The sequence below is a fragment of the Ctenopharyngodon idella genome, chromosome 5 (assembly GCF_019924925.1).
Source record: "Ctenopharyngodon idella isolate HZGC_01 chromosome 5, HZGC01, whole genome shotgun sequence".
NCBI classification, from domain to species: Eukaryota; Metazoa; Chordata; class Actinopteri; order Cypriniformes; family Xenocyprididae; genus Ctenopharyngodon; species Ctenopharyngodon idella.
This window is the reverse complement of record NC_067224.1, coordinates 37,156,111-37,176,302: the sequence shown is the minus strand read 5'-3', so window position 1 is coordinate 37,176,302 and position 20,192 is coordinate 37,156,111. Positions and strand designations below refer to the sequence as shown.

General features: G+C 34.3%; 2 protein-coding genes across 2 annotated transcripts; one reads left to right on the top strand and one right to left on the bottom strand.

The window, feature by feature from the left end:
• Nucleotides 1–310: 310 nt before the first annotated feature.
• Nucleotides 311–16,643, bottom strand: top3b (DNA topoisomerase III beta). The gene is given in 19 exon segments (XM_051895292.1): nt 311–894; nt 2,028–2,229; nt 4,671–4,771; nt 5,343–5,492; nt 5,974–6,102; nt 6,901–7,074; nt 7,174–7,320; nt 8,340–8,445; nt 8,744–8,898; nt 10,091–10,165; nt 10,168–10,180; nt 10,282–10,395; nt 10,503–10,659; nt 10,868–11,064; nt 11,200–11,274; nt 12,486–12,592; nt 12,715–12,846; nt 16,347–16,457; nt 16,567–16,643. Coding segments are annotated over 18 exon segments (2,583 nt in total). The 5' UTR covers nt 16,417–16,457; nt 16,567–16,643; the 3' UTR covers nt 311–415.
• Nucleotides 13,507–16,041, top strand: LOC127513497 (interleukin-17A). The gene is made up of 3 exons (XM_051895298.1): nt 13,507–13,674; nt 15,194–15,369; nt 15,612–16,041. Exons 1-3 carry the CDS (start codon nt 13,660–13,662, stop codon nt 15,829–15,831), a joined length of 411 nt encoding a protein of 136 aa, XP_051751258.1. The 5' UTR covers nt 13,507–13,659; the 3' UTR covers nt 15,832–16,041.
• Nucleotides 16,644–20,192: the final 3,549 nt, after the last annotated feature.

Below are 20,192 nucleotides of genomic sequence, written 5' to 3'. Positions count from 1 at the left end.
TAAATAATTGTAAATGTATAAGCAGACCAGGGTTGCCAGGTCTGTGCAACAAAAGTAGCCCAAAAATAGCCCAATGCGATTTTCTCCATCGGGCGGTTGAGTTCTGCACTGAATTTGTATGTCTGAGGGGTGTTTTGGAGGTGTTGGAGCACCAAAATCATATGTACGGGGGTGGAAATCAACCCACGGAAAACCTTTTTACCCACGGCAACAACTTAAAAGTAGCCAGATTCCACAGGTAAACGAAGACTTGGCAACACTGAAGCAGACATAAGCCACAAAAACACAGAGAAAAAAAACCCAGCACAGACTCTGTTAAACTAAAACTTTATTGCCATTTTCATCTTTTTAATTTGCACATTGAGACTAATTAAGCTGGATTTAATTTTCTACTGTAAGACATACTTAAAATATTTTATACAAAATAAGCTGCCAGGGCTGCCATTTTATCTTTAGGCTTTTTAGGATTCCCTCTCCCCATGGGCCTCCTCCCTCTTCCCTTCCCTCTCCCTCTGCGGGCTCCTCCGGCCCGGTGCATGGGATGCCGCATGGTCGCATGTTTCAGCTCCACGAGATCCTGGAACACAGGATCACAAAACACGCAGCCAGTGTGCTGCGTCTCACCATCGGGCAATGGCGAGCGTGTCTTGTTGAAGTCCACTACAACCAGAGAGGCTTCGCAGGAATCACAGCTGTCCTGGGACACCTGCACTTTATGGGCGTGCTCGAAGAAATGCACCACCACGTTGCATTTGTTGCAGGCCATGCGCCACTTTGGGCCCGAGGTGGGATCGAAGACCAGGACGCCCGTCTCACATTCAACGCACTGACCGATCCCAAGAGAGTTGAGGGAGTGCTGACAGGAAGGGTGGGTGCACTCGTTACAGCCCATCCCTGACGGAAAGAGAAAGAGAAATTACATAAGGGCTATTCTTTTAGGAGAACTGGTACATTTCTTTCCTTGTTTTTAAGTGTGTTGTTCCTGTTTCAACAACTGTTAAGGTTACATTTGCCAGAGTTTCTTTATCTCGGACTTTTCCCCCACCTAGAGGTTTTTAATTCACCTCTATAATAAATTTAGAAAAAGCTTACATTTTTATATTTTAGAAATTAATTTTAAATACACTACTGTTCAAAAGTTTGGGGTCAGTAGGATTTTTGATTTTTTTTAATAGAAGTCTCTTATGGATGGAAGCTTGTTTCCACCACTAAATAAAAAAATAAAAAAGCAATTCTGACTTTATATCTCACAATTCTAACCTTATAACTCACAATTCTGACCTTATAACTCACAATTCTGACTTTATATCGCGCAATTCTGAGAAAAAAAGTCAAAATTGTGAGATAAAAAGTCGCAATTACCTTTTTTTATTTCATGGCATAAACAATCTTCCATACTTATGCTCACCAAGGCAGCATTTATTTGATTCAAAATCAAATACAGTAAAATAGTAATAATGAAAAATATGATTAAAATTTAAAATAACCTTTTTCTATTTTCTATTTATTTAAAAATGTAATTTATTCCTGTGAGGCAAAGCTGAATTTTCAGCATCATTATTCCAGTCTTTAGTGTCACATGATCCTTCAGAAATCATTCTAATATGCTGATTTAGTGCTCGAGAAACATTTCTTATTATTATCAATGTGGAAAACAGTTGTGCTGCTTAATATTTTTGTGGAAACCTTGATAAGTTTTTCAGAATTCTTTGATGAATAGAAATTTTTTGTTTGTAAAAATGTAAAAGTCAAAAAAAAAAAAAAAAAACTTACCACAAACCTTTAATAATCTAAATATATATATTTAGATTATTTAGAATATATATATATATATATATATATAGCACAAAAAATTATGCCCATTACTTTACATAAAAATCCAAAGGTTTATCAAGGATTAATCATAATCAGATCTCGATTAATGGACATGCGTTAACATATATGAAACATAGTTTGAAAGGATCCTAACTGAAGAACCACCCAAAAACAGGTTGATTTGAGAAACAGAGCGTTTTAGTCTCTCCTACCTTTCTTCATGTCTCTGAAGGGAGGGTTGCTGAAGCAGTATGGACACACAGGGTAGCTTTTGCCACGAGACCCTGAGGTCCAGAGCACCAGCTCAAACTCATCCAGGGGACACTTGAGCTCTTTGTACAGCTTAATGGCTCCGTTCTGAGGTAAACTGTAGGTCTCGTCGCAGTGAGAGCAGTGCAGACGACTGGGTTTAGCCTGGGGGTGAATAGAAATGAGTTTTTAGAGTCTAGAACATGTCTAACACTACATCATGACTAATGTTGTGACGATTAATCTGAGTCAACATTTTGTAGTTGTAGAACAAACATAATAATATTTAAAAATATTTAATAATATTTAAAAATATTTAAATAATAATAATACATTTTTATATATTTAAGAAGAATTTTCTTCTAGCTTACTTTTTTTGTAACTAATGTTGTCATGTTACAATTCATAATTATTAGAGGTGGATAACACAAGTTAGCTATCAGCATTGTCCAGAATTTACCAACTTTACAATTTACCAATATATTTAAGTTTTTCTAACTTGATTTTCCACAAATTTATAAGAATTTATAAATTTATAATCCAAAATGAAGAAGTAACAACAAAGACCTCTATACTGTGTAAAGACTTCACTCAGTACATTTGGATCAAGAAAATCCGCATTAACCTCACTCATGCAAGCAGTGGACATTACAGCCCAATTAACAGGAACATCAGACCAACAGCCTGAGGTAATATTTGAATGATGAGGGACATTGATGAATAATTTGTGAGTTACATGACATTCAGATGGACACAAGAGAACATTCAGGTAAAAAGCTTCCTTGCTGAAGGTCATTTTCAGGTGCACAAGTATAGGCGGGGAGAACGAGAGAGAGATGAGAGTCTGTCTAAAAGCCCAGATTATTCACAGCGGAAAATAAATAAACCATGTGATTTACGCGATGTGGCCATACGGATGGTAATCAGGATCAAAGTTAGTGTGTAAATGTAGATGCTCTGGGATGCAAAAGCTTAAAGTTTGGCTGCATTACTCACTGTAATTAATTAACATCACTGACCTCTCAACCTGACGTCAGATTTTTAAACAAGGTATTTTTGATGCATTGTGGGTATGGATATGTGCATTATGATTGGATACACCATTCAAAAGGTTTGGGGTCAGTAAAAAGTTTTTTTTTAGTTTTTTTTTTTAAAGAAACTAGTACTTTATTCAGCAAGAATGCATTAAATTGATCAAAAGTGACAATAAAGACATTTATAATGTTACATTTCTATTTCAAATAAATGCTGTTCTTTTGAACTTTCTATTTAAAGAATCCTGAAAAAATGTATCATGGTTTCAACAAAAATATGCACAACTGTTTTTAACACTGATAATAATAAGAAATGTTTCTTGAGCAGCAAATCAGCATATTAGAATGATTTCTGAAGGATCATGTGACACTGAAGACTGGAGTAATGATGCTGGAAATTCAGCTTTGCTATCACAGGAATATATTACATTTTCAATATATTCAAACAGAATATTTTAAATTGTAATAATATTTCACAATATTTACTGTATTTTTGATCAAATAAATGCAGCCTTAGTGAGGATAGGAGACTTCTTATATATGAACGGTAGTGTTCAATGGTTACTAGAAACCAAGGTGTGGTGGTAGTTGAGAGGTCAAAGTTTTAGGCTTGTAATCAGAAGGCCAAAGCCCTCTATGTCAAAGCCTCTGTGTCAAAATCCTAACGCAGGTCAGTCGGGTTGGGTCAGGGTCATGGATCAAAGCCCAAGACACAATGTTGCAATCCTTTGACTTGAGTGTGCAGAAATGAACTTTGGACCATATTGAGTCAAGTATGTTTGGTTAAATATCTAACATTTCTCCATTTTACCCTACTGTTATTAGTTCAAACTAAGGTCAGTGTTGACAAAGAAAGTAGCTAAAACACAATGTCTGTACATGCTAGTTATGATCTGTGTACTGTCAAAACAAAGAGATGAAACTATAACAGTCATGCAAAAAGAAATGGACTTTTCCTTGATCTTTTGAATTAAAAGAGTTCAATGCAATATGAAAACAAACTGTACCTTTTCTGAACTCAAAACTTCATAAAACAGCATCAATTGCGTACATTCATAGCTTTCTGATATAAGCCAAATTAATACACTACTATTCAAAAGTTTGGGGTTGGTAAGATATTTTTATGTTTCTGAAAGAAGTCACTTATGCTCATCAAGGCTGCATTTATTTGATTAAAAAAAACAAAAAAATAAAAATAAAAACAACAGTAATATTGTGAAATATTATTACAAATTAAAATAACTGATTTGTGATGCAAAACTGAATTTTCAGCATCATTACTCCAGTCTTCAGTGTCACATGATCCTTCAGAAATCATTCTAATATGATGATTTGCTGCTCAAGAAACATTTATTATCAGTGTTGAAAACATTTTTGTGCAAACTGTGCTAATGTTTTTTTTTTCCCCAAGATTCTCAGATGAACAGAAAGTTCAAAAGAAGAGCATATTATAAATAATATTATAAATGTCTTTACTGTTACTTTTGATCAGTTTAATGCATTTACATGTTATTTCTAGAATAAGAAAGCCAGCATTTTAAGACTGTTAGGGCAATATGAGTCCTTACACACCTGGATGTACTTCATGAAGCGACGGCATTTGCCGCAGCGAGAGAGTGGTTTCCCAGTAGCGGCAATGGGAGAGAAGGACACCTCCATCAGTTCATCCATGCCTGTTAAATAAACATATAAAGCATGTTTTAAGAGTGAACAATTAGCAAAATTGCATATTTAATCTGAATTTTAAGACGACACAAAGCAGACTTAACTTAAATTATTTTATTTCAGCTAGTTGCCAAGGCAACATTTCTTATTTTCATTTAGCTTCACGTGATGTTCTAAAATAACAAACTGAAAAAGATTACAAAAACTATATAGAAATCTTTTGATGTGCCCAAAGCCTAAATCTAAATGTCAGAGGATTTGGTGTGCAACAGATTCTGAGCATCAGTGACAAATATCATATCTTGTAAAATGTGTGGCCAGTACCGTCGCTCCCTATACACAGAGTACGCATGATCGCGAATTGGAAAGCGAAGGTAAAGAGCGAGCACATATTCAGATGCAATTTCAATACCCCGCATATTGATAGCGGCTCCCTGATGCACATCCCTACTAAAATAACACTGGTTCATGACTAGGTTTAGTTGGAATAAACCTCAAGGAAACACTTTCTGAGTTTCCCTCAGAATGTTCTGATTTTGATAAGTAACTAAATCATAGGTTTGCTGTATGTGACGTTACCTGCAATGGAGTCCACAAAGTAGTGGAACTTCCTCTTGAAGATGTCCAGAGTGTGCTGTAAGACCTGCTGGAAGTTTGCCTTTCCTAAAGCTATCAGAGTGAGCTGCTTTTCCACAGCACTCCGGATTGTGGGCAGAACCAAATCTGCATCTAAGACACACACAGATGAACAAGGAAAATGATAAGCATATACAAATGAGTCATTTATCCAACGCTTTGTTTCAAAATAACTTATTGCACAACTATTACAGATTCAGCTCTGTAAAGTGCCTATAGTTCATGAACCGCCTCTTATGGGGTTTGAACTTACAAACTTTCAATTAATAGGCCAAATTTTTAACTAACTTGAGTTTACCCCATAGTATGGAAGCTTGTTTCTGACACAGAATAAAAAATAAAAAAGGTAATTGTGACTTTTTATATCACAATTCTGACTTTTTTTCCCTCAGGATTGCAAGATATAAACTTGCATTTGTGAGTTATATAGTCAGAATTGCGAAATGTAAACTCGCAATTACCTTTTATATTTTTTTTCAGTGGTGGAAACAAGCTTTCATACCATAGACACTACACAACTAATTAAACTGACACACACCAACGAAATACTTGTGGTTGAAATTTTTCCCCTTACCAATCTTATAGTAACCGTGAACCAGAACAATCCCCAGGTTGGTGGGTTTGAGTTTGCGGCCACTTTCAACCGTCACATAGTTCCTCTGGCAGATGTTGTTAATGTGGACGGGGATGCTGGCATCCGTACCTAGTGAAAGAACCATTTTTATTGCAGTTCACATAATAATAACTTTCACAATTTTCAAAAATAATAATAATAAAAATAAAAAAGAGGTCTGCAATTAAATGTTTTTCAAATTAATTTACTCCACTTAAATCTGACTAAATTACCAACCAAAAATAGCAAAATGTCTAAAACATGTCAAACTGTAACCAAACGTTCAGGTTTTAAAATTGTATTTTATCCTGTAATAATATTTCATAATATTAGTGTTTAACTGCAGTTTGGATCAAATAAATGTAGCCTTGGTGAGCATAAGAGACTTTTTTTTTTTTTCAAAAATGTAAAAAATAAATAAATAATATTCTTACCGACCCCAAACTTTTGAACTGTATGTTTATTCATTCATGCACTAAAACTTGTATCAACATATAAAATAGCCTATTGATCAAAAAAAAAAAAAAATGAAATGTCAAAATAGTCCTAGATGTGAAAACCTGAGCTCCTGAAATGATAGCATAAAATGAATAATTATGCATGAAACAGTTTTTAGAAATCATTGTGCTGTAAATTCTTCATGCATTTGAAACTAATTAATTAAAAAAAAATAAATAAATAAATAGTGTTTAATGAAACTGCACACATAAAGTTACACAAAGGTGTACAGTGGCAATAAACAGGCCAAGAGGGGGTAAAAAACTAATATAATAAAGTGCATGTCAGGGATAAAATGTATGATATGACCCGTTTACATTTACTCTCTTCTGTGAACTTGCTTTCTAAAGAATCTCTTAAGGTTGTGAGCATTAATGAAACGGATCTTACCAATGCCGTGTTTCTCCATGAGTGTGATGAGCTCGGCCTCAGTGAGGTAGTCTGGTGGATTGGTCTGTTTCTCCAGTAGTTTGATCTCGTCCACTGTGAATGTGTCTCCTCTCTCACACACCGGCAAGGCCTCTTCCAGCGGAATACCCTGCCAGGGCATCACTTCAGTGTAACCTGAGATGGAGAGAAATATTAATAAGCATCACCTCTCCACTAGAGTATAATTTCTATAAATGGTAAAAGTTAATAAAGTTCATCTGATGATGCACATACCAGCAGAGATGAGCGTCTTCCCGCTGCATGTGAAGCTCTCTGTGGCAATGCTGAAGGAAATCGTAGTCTGCAGGTATTTACAGTCGGGACTGACCGTCGCTATGAAGTGCCGTGTGATGTAATCATACAGACGCCAGCCATCGCTGCCTGCAGAGAGAAAAAGACAGACGGCCTTTTATAGCGATGCAACTGATGCTGGTAGGTCACGTGATAATGAAAGCATAGCGAATGCAGTACGTCCAGATTACATTCATACTATATAGAACGTACTTTTTTAGCAGTCGTGAAGTAATTACTTATTCAAATTAAGTACCTACTCAAGAGAGTCTGCGATTTTGGACGCAGCCATAGTTATGCTACCATTAAAAAGTTAGGGGTCAGTAAGATTTTTTTAAATGTTTTTGAAAGTCTCTTATTTTTAACTAGCCTGCATTTATTTGATCAAAAATACATTAAAAACAGTTATATTGTGAAATATTAAAATAAGTGTTTTCTATTTTAAAATACTTTGAAATGTAATTTATTCCTGTGATGCAAAGTTCAATTTTCAGCATCATTACTCCAGTCTTCAGTGTCACATGATCCTTCAGAAATCATTCTAATTTTAGAGGACATTTTTGTGATACATTTTTTAGTATTATTTGATGAATAGAAAGTTCAAAAGAAAAGCATTTATTTGGAATATAAATCTTTGTAACATTATAAATGTCTTTATTGTCACTTTTGATCAATTTAATGCATCCTAAAAAGTATTAATTTCTTAAAAAAAAAAAAAAATTACTGACCCCAAACTTTTGAACAACAGTGTATATACTGTATTAGTCAAGTAAATTCATACATATATATATATATATATATATATACACACACACATACATACATACATACATATATATATATATATATTTAATTGACAAATACATTATATACACTATTGTTAGTGTATATACTGATATTTTAGTTTATTTATTACAAAGATATTTTAATCTATATTTACTCTTCTTTTATTATTAAATAATTAGAAACAGGATTATGGATCTTGTCCTTAAACACCAGATATGAATCATAAAAATGACTTGGGTGTGTTTCATACTCTCTTCACTTGACCTTTCAATATCATACATGTAACACATTAAATGTGAAAATATGCAGTCTGACAGTCATACCCAGCTCGCTCTCAGAGGCGGCTCTCATGGGTGTGATTGGCGGATGGTCTCCTGCGTCCGCTCCTTTCCTTGGCCTATTAATGCCCTCAGAGAGAAGAGCTTTTACCTGCATACACAAACACACACATAAGCATTTTACATAAGACAATATTAAACACTTTACATTATTTTTTAATGCCATATTAGGATTAAACACTATATAAATAATAACTAACATAAAATAACAAACAAATAATACTATTAAACTTCTTACAAAAATACAATAACATCAACATAACATCTTTCCGTTTAATATATGAATATATGATATTTGTTTACAGACACAAAACAAGGCATCAAATAGGTGTAAAAATAGTTCATCTTAAGATGATCTCATCAGGGTGGAAGAAAGGGTTCGTGCTCACCGTTTCACCCCAGAAGGAGCTGTTGGCCTGTTGTTTGAGGGTGCCCTTCAGGTCAAAGTTTTCAGGGTAATGTGTCGTCTCTGTGCGAGGATAGCTGATATAACCCTGTGTGTAGAGACGCTCTGCTATCTGCATGGTATGCTGGGGACCCATTCCTAAGAAATACACAGATAAAATCATATATACAGTCAAACCAAAATTTATTCAGACACCTTGAACATTTCATTCATTAATACAGTTTATTCACTATAGTTTAAAAAAAATGTAATAAAATATGACAAGATCTCAGAGTTAAACCTGTGTCAGAACAAATTAATCTTAATTATGTCAGATAACACTGGTCAGGTCAAAGTGTCTGAATAATCTTTGGTTCCAAATTTTTATCAATTTTACTGGTAGTTCACTGTATGAAGAATTTTTGGGTATAATATGTCACAGTTTACTTTATTTTGCTATCCTCACTTACATAAATGAACTATAGTGTCCTGCACCCACTAGTAAAAATATATCAAAAATGTCTGAATAATTTTTGGTTTGACTGTACACTATTGTTAAAAAAAACAGCATTTATCCAAAAAATAAATAAATAAAATTATATTTTTTTATTTTTAGATAAATGCTGTTTTTTGAACAGTAGTGTATATATGATTTTAATAAAAATAATAATTAATAAAAAGTAAATAAACTTTTTGTTTGTTTGTTTACTTTTTATTTATTAAAGAATCCTGGGAAAAAATGTATCACAGTTTCCATAAAAATATTAAGCAGCACAAATGGTTTTAACACTGATAATAATCAGAAATGTTTCTTGAGCATCAAATCGTCATATTAGAATGATTTCTGAAGGATCATGTGACACTGAAGACTGGAGTAATGATGCTGGAAATTCAGCTTTGCATCACATTAGGAATAAATTACATTTAAAATATATTAAAATAGAAAACAGTACTTTAAATTGTAATAATATTTCACAATATTACTGTTTTTAATGTATTTTTGATTAAAAAATAAATAAATGCAGCCTTGGTGAGATTTCTTTAAAAAAACTTCTTTGACCCCAAACTTTTGAATGGTAGAGTGTTCACTATTTTCAGTCTAATTATTCCTTTGTGAATAATACTACAATGCTATAAAATTACAGTAATTATTTGCCAAAAAGTGAACCATATAAGGTTCATGACCATATAATCTGAATTCAATTTCATGACCAGACATTACTTGCCAAAATTTATATTCTTAAGCAGTCTGCATAAAGCTGAGTCTTTCTTTCCTCACTCACTGAAACCCTATTTCTTATGCTTCTTGATTTGTAAATTCACATTTAATATCACAAGGGAAGCAGCCCACCCAAAGCAGAACTGGCCACTCTTAACATCTCCACTGTATTCAGTGCCAGAGGTCTCTGCTTGGCTTTCTCTTTTTAGTCACAGAGTCAACCTGCAAAGAAAAGACACATAATAACTCATGCAGCTACACTTGAAGTGCTTTTGCACTGAAATAGAAAATTACATACAAATAATTGAGATACAAATACATACTTTAGCCTCCTTAGCAGTCTTTGCCATGTTGACAAACATTTGACCAACATCTCGGTCAAAAACTCGAACGCGGTCCCAGTCCAAGAAAAGTGGGCTGTCCTTCCCTTTAAAAACCTGTGTGCACCAAAAAAGTGGAAAATGTAGAAAAGCAAGTATGCAATGCGATATGATACGATACAAATTTCTAAAATCGGATAAAATTGGTAAAGGTCAGAACTGACCTTTGCTTGTACGACCCAATATGTTTCAGGTTTGAAGGACTGGATCTTGTCATGACGTTCCACACAAAACCCCAGTGTAGGAGTCTGACAGGGACCAAAAGAGATCAAGGAGGAGTCCAAATTCCCATATTTTCCCTGGAAGTATTTGGTTTGGAAACTAAAATCCAGAGACAATGGTTAGGTGTGATGAATGAGCATTGGTGAGCATAAGTGACTTTTTAAAACATTTAAAAAATCTTACAGATCCCAAACTGTTTAACAGTAGTGTATACTGCACAAAGCAAGATTGTATTGGAATAGTATAAAAAAAAAAAAAAAAAAACATTCAAAGCAGGTCTTCTATAACCAAAAGACCTCTTTCATACCGTGTGAAAGCACAGCCGATCCTGAGGTCCAGTTCCTGACGAGCATCTACGGACAGAGCCTCGTTCTTGTTAGGTTCTCCGAGTCGATTCATGGCGTTACAGATATCTGTGTCTGTGATGGAGCTGAACTTGGCCCGATACACCGTACGCTCACTACCAAAAGACTTATTCATCACAGGCTGAATGGCATCCAACACCTGAGATGGTACAACACACACAAATAGAGAAAACACACACTCAAAAAAGGCCAAACACCTCAGCCCCAGTTATATGGACAAACTTTATTTGTTTTGCTTTCTGTAGATTAATAACAGAAGTCAATTCAGACTCACCTCAAAACAAATGTTTTCTCCTTCTTTGTCACAATCCAACCACAGGACGACAAAGTCACAACCTTTTGCTTCAACCTGTCAACAACAGCAACTTTGTTATTTTAAAAATGTATTAGACTATTGTTAATATAATATAATATAATATAATATATTATAATGTATAACCTGTCAAATGTTTGGAAACATTTTTTTTTTTTTAATGTTTTTTAAGTCTCTTATGCTCACCAAGGCTGCATTTATTTAATCAAAAATACAGTAAAAACAGTAATATTGCGAAATATTATTACAAATTAAAATAACTGTTTTCTATTGTAATATATTTTAAAGTGTAATTTATTCCTGTGATGCAACGCTGAATTTTCAGCATCATTACTCCAGTCTTCAGTGTCACATGATCCTTCAGAAATCATTCTAATATGCTGATTTGCTGTTTAAGAAACATTTCTTATTAAAATCAACGTTGAAAACAGTTGTGCTGCTTATTTTTTGTGGAAATGGTGATACTTTTTTCAGGATTCTTTAATCCTTTCAGGATTATTTGTTCAATAAACCACAATTATTAAATTTATTAGCATTTATTACATAGAAACCTTCTGTAACATTATAAATGTCTTTACTGTCACTTTTGATCAATTTAATTAATCCTTTATGAATAAAAGTATTTTTTCTCTTTTTTTTATCTTACCACAATTGTTAAAATTGTATAATTTCCACAAAAATAAGCAGCAAAACTGTTTAATAATAATAAGAAATGTTTCTTGAGCAGCAAATCAGCATATTAGAATGATTTCTGAAGGATAATGTGACACTGAAGACTGGAGTAATGATGCTGAAAATTCAGCTTTGAAATCACAGGACTAAAATTTCATTTTTACATTTATTAAAATCGAAAACAAGTATTTTGAATTACAATAATATTTCACAATATTACAATATTTACTGTATTTTTGATTAAATAAACGCAGCCTTGCTGAGCAGAAGATACTTCTTTCAAAAACAAGCTTTACTTCATTACAGAAGGGGTCATAGATTTAAATAAAATTATAATTGAACATTGTTGAAGCAATGAATTTTGGAAGATTCATGTCATGATAATCATTTATAATAACTTTTTATTCTATAAATAATATATTATTTAATATATAAATTTAATCATTTCTTTGACATGCTTGGAACATAAAATAAAATCGTCAAATTTGATTTTATGTTGTCTTTAAACACAGTTTATCTGAATTTTTATTCAATATATACACCAAAAGCGGTCAGGTAATGAAAGGTTAAGTCACCTGAAGGAATTTGACCATATTTAGTTTGGGGTTGGCTTCCTTCTTCTCGGTCGGAGCTTTACTGAACAACTCAGCTGGATCGACTTTATCCCAGTTGTTATACTTTCCTGTAAAACATTAAGGATAGGGAATATTCCACTGCTGCTCAAGTTTGCATCGTCTCGACTCTTGCACATTACAGAATTTGCCTGCATTTTAAAAGCAACCCAACTGAAGACAAGACACTTGCCGATAAAGTCCAGACTCATGACGTGTCCACACACGGACGTCATCTTGAACCTCACATTTTGGCCCACAAAGCTTCCGGTGTACTCATGGACTGAGCACGCTCCATTTAGGCCTTTTCGGGTTGAACAGCTACCTATAAATGAAAGGAAATGAAAAGAAATGCTCATACAACTGTTGACTCAACTGCACCAATGGCTTACATGTACATTCAACTGGAATAAAAGTAATTTTTTTTATTATAAAAACTACACACTTAACCTTTAAGATACGCCTTTAGGCGCACTTTAATTAAAGTAATTATCCAAGCACAACCTTACGCTTTGTTTATTCCATTGATCCCACAATATTTGCATTGAGACCCTTTCCTGAATGTACTTTGAGGTCATTTTTATCCTTAGCTTTGAAAACAACACATGCTTCATCATTCATCACATCTGCCTAGAACCAAAGTCAAAGTCTGTGAGCGCAACAAACATGACCATGTAAGCTTGACTACTGCATAAGCATTCTTACATAAACATTTATGGTGGACATTGATGAATCAGTCTAATTGGTGCTGGCATTGAGCGATCAATCACAAAGTGAAATGAGAAAGCGAAGAGCTGATTATGCATCATTCTTTTCATTCATTCTTTTCTATTTAGTGCTCTACCAAACTTAAACCTGAATGACGTCAATGGTCGTCGTCAGCTAATGAGATGCTGTTCCCAAGGCTGAACATCTAGATGGAGTCCATTGTGAATGTCCTGAAAACTCATGATGATGATGTCCTCTCTCTCCTTGACCACCGCTACAGTCCTTTGGAGGTCTCCATTGAGACTACGGTACATAAATATAGGCCCGAAAGGAGGAGATAGGCACATTTGGACCAGCATCTTTACCCCTACAGGCAACAGCCTCCAGCCTCTCATTCCACTCCTCACTTTCCGTTTCTCCGCGATACAGCATGCAACATCTACAGGTAAGTCACCAACACCATTCACACAAGACTTGTCTCACAGCTAGGACCCAGAACTAGGAAACTGCAATTCCTTGGATTGAATCGTTTAAGTTTGGACATATTTTTAGCTGATACAGCCGATTACAGCCAAAACATTCATTAGTTTGGGGTCGGTAAAATTTTTACATGTTTTTGAAAGAAGTCTCTTTTGCTTACCAAGCCTGCATTTATTTGATCAAAACTACAGTAAAAGCAATAATATTATAAAATATTATTACAATTTAAATTAACTGTTTTCTATGAATATAATAAAAAAATTTCAGTATTATTACTCCAGTCTTCAGTGTCACATGATCCTTCAGAAATCATTATAACATGCTGATTTGCTGATCAAGAAACACTTATTATTATTATCAATGCTGAAAACGATTGTGTAAAAAAGAAAAATCAGGATTCTTTGATGAATATAAAGTTTAAAAGAACAGCATTTATTTGAAATTGAAAGCTTTTGTAACATTATAAACGTCTTTACTGCCATTTTTGATCAATTTAATGCATCCTTGCTGAATAAAAGTATTAATTTCTTTCCAAAAAAAAAAAAGAAAAACTTACTGACCCAAAACTTTTGAATGGTAGAGTATAATGTTACAAAAGCTTTCTATTGCAGATAAATGCTGTTATCTGAATTAGTTATTATTACCTGCTGTTATTGTATTTCAGAACTTTCTATTTCTATTGTACACAACTGTTTTCAACATTGATAATAATAATAAATGTTTCTTGTGCAGAAAATTAGAATGATTTCTGAAGGATCATGTGACAGCTGAAGACTGGAGTAATGATGCTGAAAATTCAGCTTTGATCACAGGAATAAATTACATTTTAAAATATCTTCAAATAGAAAACAGTTATTTTAAGTTCTAATAATATTTCACAATATTACTTTGTAATTCAATATTATTATTGGTAGATTCTGATTTTAATATTAGGAAGAACTAACATTTTAACTGTAATTGGCCAAGCTACCTCCAATATCGGCCAATACCGCTAATCTTTAATTGTCCAAAAGTGGCCTGGCTGATTTAGGTCTATAGCTAAACCAAAAATGGTGATCCAAACCTGAAAGCTAGCTAATATTTTAGGATAAATCCATCTGTTTATTATAAATTTGGAAAAAAAAAAGAAAAGAAAAAAGCCACAAACCTCAAATTGTTATAACCGAGGGCCCACGACAATATTTTAATAAAATATATTTATTCATAGTTCATCACTGATGCATTTAACTAAGGGACACAGTGACGCTATAATTATTCTTTAACATAAACTGTACTGGATATGTGAATGTAGGCTGTTTTCTTTGGCATTAGCTTCAGAATGACCACAATCTATGAAGGTGTCCACAACAGAAGGATTGAAATAACGCATGATATTGTTAGTTTGTGAACCCATTATCCTTAAAACACAAACCACAAATAAAAAAGCCAGGTGCAAACGCATAGGTACTGATGGTTTGATGGCTACTTCTCATTCTCTTACTCAGATTCTAGGACTCTTGAGCATTTTTTTGCTGGTTTTGGACCCCAGCCAATGCAATCCGATCACGGCCCAGTGCGTGGAGCACACCTACTGCTCCTCCACGCTGAAAGAGTACCACGCACAGCTCATCAACATGCCCAGCAGGATCAACGAGCGCAGCGTCGCCGCATGGAGCTACGTGTGAGTTGAGCAGATGTTTGAAATACAGATTTATAGCCAATAACAGGGAAAGTATGCTGCAGGTACATTTTACACAGGACTATATGGATGCATGCATGCAATCACTTACTTATACATTTTGTAACAATTCAGAATTTGATGGCCTGTATTTGTCCTAATTGGCATCAAAATGCAGACAGTGTAATCTGAAAGACACTAATATGTGCAATATATGAATATACATTCTTCTGCACCAATAACAGGGAGAACATCGACATGGAACGTGTGCCACAGATCATCTATGAAGCAAACTGCCTGGACAGCCATTCTTGTAAGGGGATCGACAGCTCTTTCAGTCTGGAGAGCATCCCCATTGCAATCAAAATGCCATTTCTTAGAAAAAACCCAAGATGCCCAACTTACGCACTGGAATTCGAGGATGTCAACATCGCCTGTATATGTGCAACATCCAGACAGAATTAGAGCTGGGGCTAAAAATTCATGCACTAGATTCCTTTTCAATTATTATAATTGTGTCATTTAAACTGAATGTCAACCACAAAGAAGTCTACAGAATAATAATGCTTATATCTTAAAAAACAACACCACAACGCATACACCGCAATATAGATGTCTTAAGTTTTGCTGAATGCTTGTAAACGTGAATAAATAAAATGGTTTTGTAACAAAAAACTTGTAATATTTGAGTTTTCCGTTCTTTCAGGAAACAAATGTACTGCTAAGATTCGTATTTATTTAGAAATACACCCTGCTTTTCCAGCTTACTTGAAAAGTACTTCAGTTTAATAAAAGTAAAAATGTATAAATATAACATTAATAAATGAAAGAATGTAACTCATCAAACCAAACAGGACATTAAGGGTGCTATTTTAATGAATAAACTGGAAAATCAAACCTATTCATTCTGCATTTTATAATTAGGGGACCTGTAATTATATGCAGTAGGTTTAATGTTTATAAACATCATACAGACTCACCTTTAGAGAGGATTTTGGCAATGGACTGAGCCAGAGAGGGCTTCTCAGCCACCATAAACACAGTCCTCATCGCTGCTGGTTGTACTTATCTGTCATAAACACCAACGGGACCTGACAGTGAAATAACAAAAGTAAATATCTTATTTCAAAGTTTAAAAAAAATAAAAATACTAAAGCTAAAATTACACTTAATAAATCAACAACTGAGATAATAACACACCGGTATATGCTACAGCAACTACTTCAGGCATGTTAACTTCCGGGTTGTTTGTGTTTTGTCAAAATAAAAGCCGCGACTGTTATAGGAAACATTTTACTACATTTATATAGGCTATTTATACAATTTTTTTTTTATTATTAAATATGTGTATAAATATATAAGTTACAAAAATCCTCTGTCATATCTGAAATTATGGGTCTGTATCAAAAAATTAAATTGCCAGTAAACGATGTATTTTTTTCTTATATAGCCTATTTAGAAAACCAACAATACTCAACATTCTTTAAAAAATCATTTTGAGCGCTAGAAACGGAAACGATAATTTAACTAATTTGTTTAAGGCAAAATCACATATTTTATATATTCACATCCCAGTAGCTATGAATTATTAAAAAATTCTTCATAGTCTCCAGCAGGGGGAACACTGAAACACTTGCCCATATGGCTACTTTTGTTTCCATGCCAATACACAAAACAGACTGTAACATGATGTTATGATGCTATCACTCACTCACAGATTCACAGCAACGTTCGCATTTCAGTTTTAAATTATTATTATTAGTAGTATTATTATTATATAAAAAGGTAACTGTCAATATTTATAATTCAGTTGTTCAGTTGCTTCTTCAGTTGAGTGTCATGACATAACAGTATCTCATCTCAGTAATCTCAACATGACGGTGCACCAATTGCATCCCATGCAAAAGCAGATTCTAATCATAGTGATCTGCTGCATAATAGCTTGTATGATTCCCCTCTTTGATACAGAGAGACTCTCTTCACAACATAGTGACTGACATATCCTAAAACACTTTTACGCAGTTGTTCGAATGCAGTGCACTGCACACACTCCTCTTTTTAAAGGAATTGAGCTTGTGACATTTTGTAGTAATTTTGCTGTCAGCTTCCTTCCAGAAGACTGCTAGTTGTCACATTTTTCCACTCCAGTGGATATTCCTCAGGGTATATTTTTATGACAGATTCTATATAGGTACATTCCTTGAAGTCTTGTTCAGTCTTGTTATTATGCAGTTAATTTAAGAGATGTTGACTTTTATTTTAAAAAGTTGTCATTAAAGTGATAGTTCACCCAAAAATGAAAATTCTGTCATCATTTACTCACCCTTATGTCGTTCCAAGCCTATATGAGTTTCTTTCTTCTGCTGAACACAAAAGAAGATATTTTGAAGAATGTTGGTAACCAAACAGTTGGCGCCATTGACTTCCACAGTAGTAAAAAAAATACTACGGATCTTTTCTCATTTTTGTTTTCACAGGTAAAATGTACTATATGCTATTTAATGGTATTTCAGTCCAATTTTAATAGCAAAATAATAATAAAACACAAATTAATTCATGAAACAGCAAAAAAGGACAAGGTAAAATATTACAATATTAAACCATTATTTTGGCCAACATAAATTAATTCATTCAATTAATCAATAACTTCTATAAATTACAACAAATAAATCATTATAATAATCAACAGTACTGCCTTGACATATCCCAGTGTGGTTTAATAGTGTTGTATGTACAGTATATTATCTATATTGTATATAATATGTGACCCTAGACCACAAAACCAGCCATAAGTTGCACGGTATATTTGTAGCAATAGCCAATAATACATAGTATGGGTCAAAATTATCGATTTTTCTTTTATGCCAAAAATCATTAGGATATTAAGTAAAGATCATGAAGATATTTTGTACATTTCCTACCGTAAATATGTCAAAAAATTATTTTTGTGAGTGGATATGCATTGCTAAGGACTTCATTTGGACAACTTTAAAGGCAATTTTTTTGCACCCTCAGTTTCCAGATTTGTTATATCTCGGCCAAATATTGTCCTATCCTAACAAACCATACATCAATGGAAAGCTTATTTATTCAACTTTCAGAGAACTGACCCAAAAACTGACCCTTATGACTGGTTTTGTGTAAAGGGTCACATATGCGTACTAGACATAAATGACATTTTATTTTATTTTATTTTATTTATTTTTTTCACGGACGTAAGCAGTTTTGACCGCTATGATTTTGACGCATGCGCTCGCATTTCATAGCCACTAGGTGGCGGTGTCACATTATAATAATCTCTTGATCCCTCAAACAGATTGCTGCAGCATCTGACTTCAGATCGCTGACTGCAACTGTTCATGTGAAATCCTGCCAATTAGAAAATACATCACAGGACAGTTCAATTGGTTCGGCAAGTTTACTCAACTGTCAAATGCTGTACTGCTGTTTAATAAATAGAAAACAGAAAATGGAAGACAAGTCAGTGCGTTTCTACGCTGAAATCAGCTTGTGTCTGCGACCCCACAGATGGCAGAGGGAGGGGTGGAGTTGAGTTCGTCTCCTTCAGCGGAGTGATCAATTAAACCCATATCCAACCCACAATGCCTGCCTCCTCCAGTATTGACTCATCTGGACTGTCACAGCACACACACACACGGATCATTGGACGACACAGATAAACCGATGAAATTATTATTGCCATTATTGTGCAAGAACAGAACATATTCGGTCAAGGAGCAACTCGAACATCAATCTGCAAAGAGCTTTACGTGTAAATGCATCTGTGTGACACTGATTGGCTGAGATGAGTCATAGTTTCTATGATTGGCCACTTTTCATCAGCAGCACTCTCTGCCTCTTTCAAACACTCCATCTTCTCTTACTCATAGACAGACACATAAACACATTTAAAGCAAGAAAAAAGCAGTGTTTAAGACCCAGAGAACATGCAGCACGTTGAAGGAGGAGGACCGGCGTAAAGCAGTAGACAAAGAGAGAGACAAGTGAATGATTACAGGGCCTAAGATGGATGAAATTACAGACATGGATGAACAAACAGCACTTATTTGCTGCTGCTTCTCTCTATCGTTCTCTCTCTCGTGCTCATTCGCTCTCTCTCTCTCAGATAAGTTTAAGGAGGTTTTGATGGATTGCCTTTCAAATGTACAATATAAACATCACAATACTGTATATGTTGGATGAAAGCTTGAGAGAGGGCGGAATTGTCTGGCATCTTAACCATTAAAACTGTTGCCAGTAAAGATGTGTGACTCACCCGCTTGATCTAACCAGTGTTGTAACTAGCAAGCAAACAGAGGAACAGAGCTGATGGTGAAGATCTCTCTTGTTTGTATCTAAGTCATTATTTTTGATCTTTTCCTAAGCATCAAATCAACACAAACTAGAGTGCTTTCTTTCATGCTAAACTCTTCACACATGTTATTTAACCCTATCAAGTGCATCATATTTGATAGATGAATTTCTAAGACTTCTAAATTGATTGCTGAAAAAAATGTACACATGCCTTCTGCCCTGATTGATAAAAATGCTGGGTTGAAAACAACCCAAGTTGGGTTAAAAATGGACAAAACCAGTGATTGGGTTATTTTAACCCAGTGGTTGGGTTAAATGTTTTTCCCAACGTGCTGGGCAGTTTTATTTAACCCAACTATTGTTTAAAAATTACTATATGACTGGCTTAAAATGAACCCAATATACACTCTAAAAAAACCCTGGGATAAAAATGGACAAACCCAATGATTGGGTTGTTTTAACCCAGAGGTTGGGTTAAATGTTTGCCCAACCTGCTGGTTAGTTTTATTTAA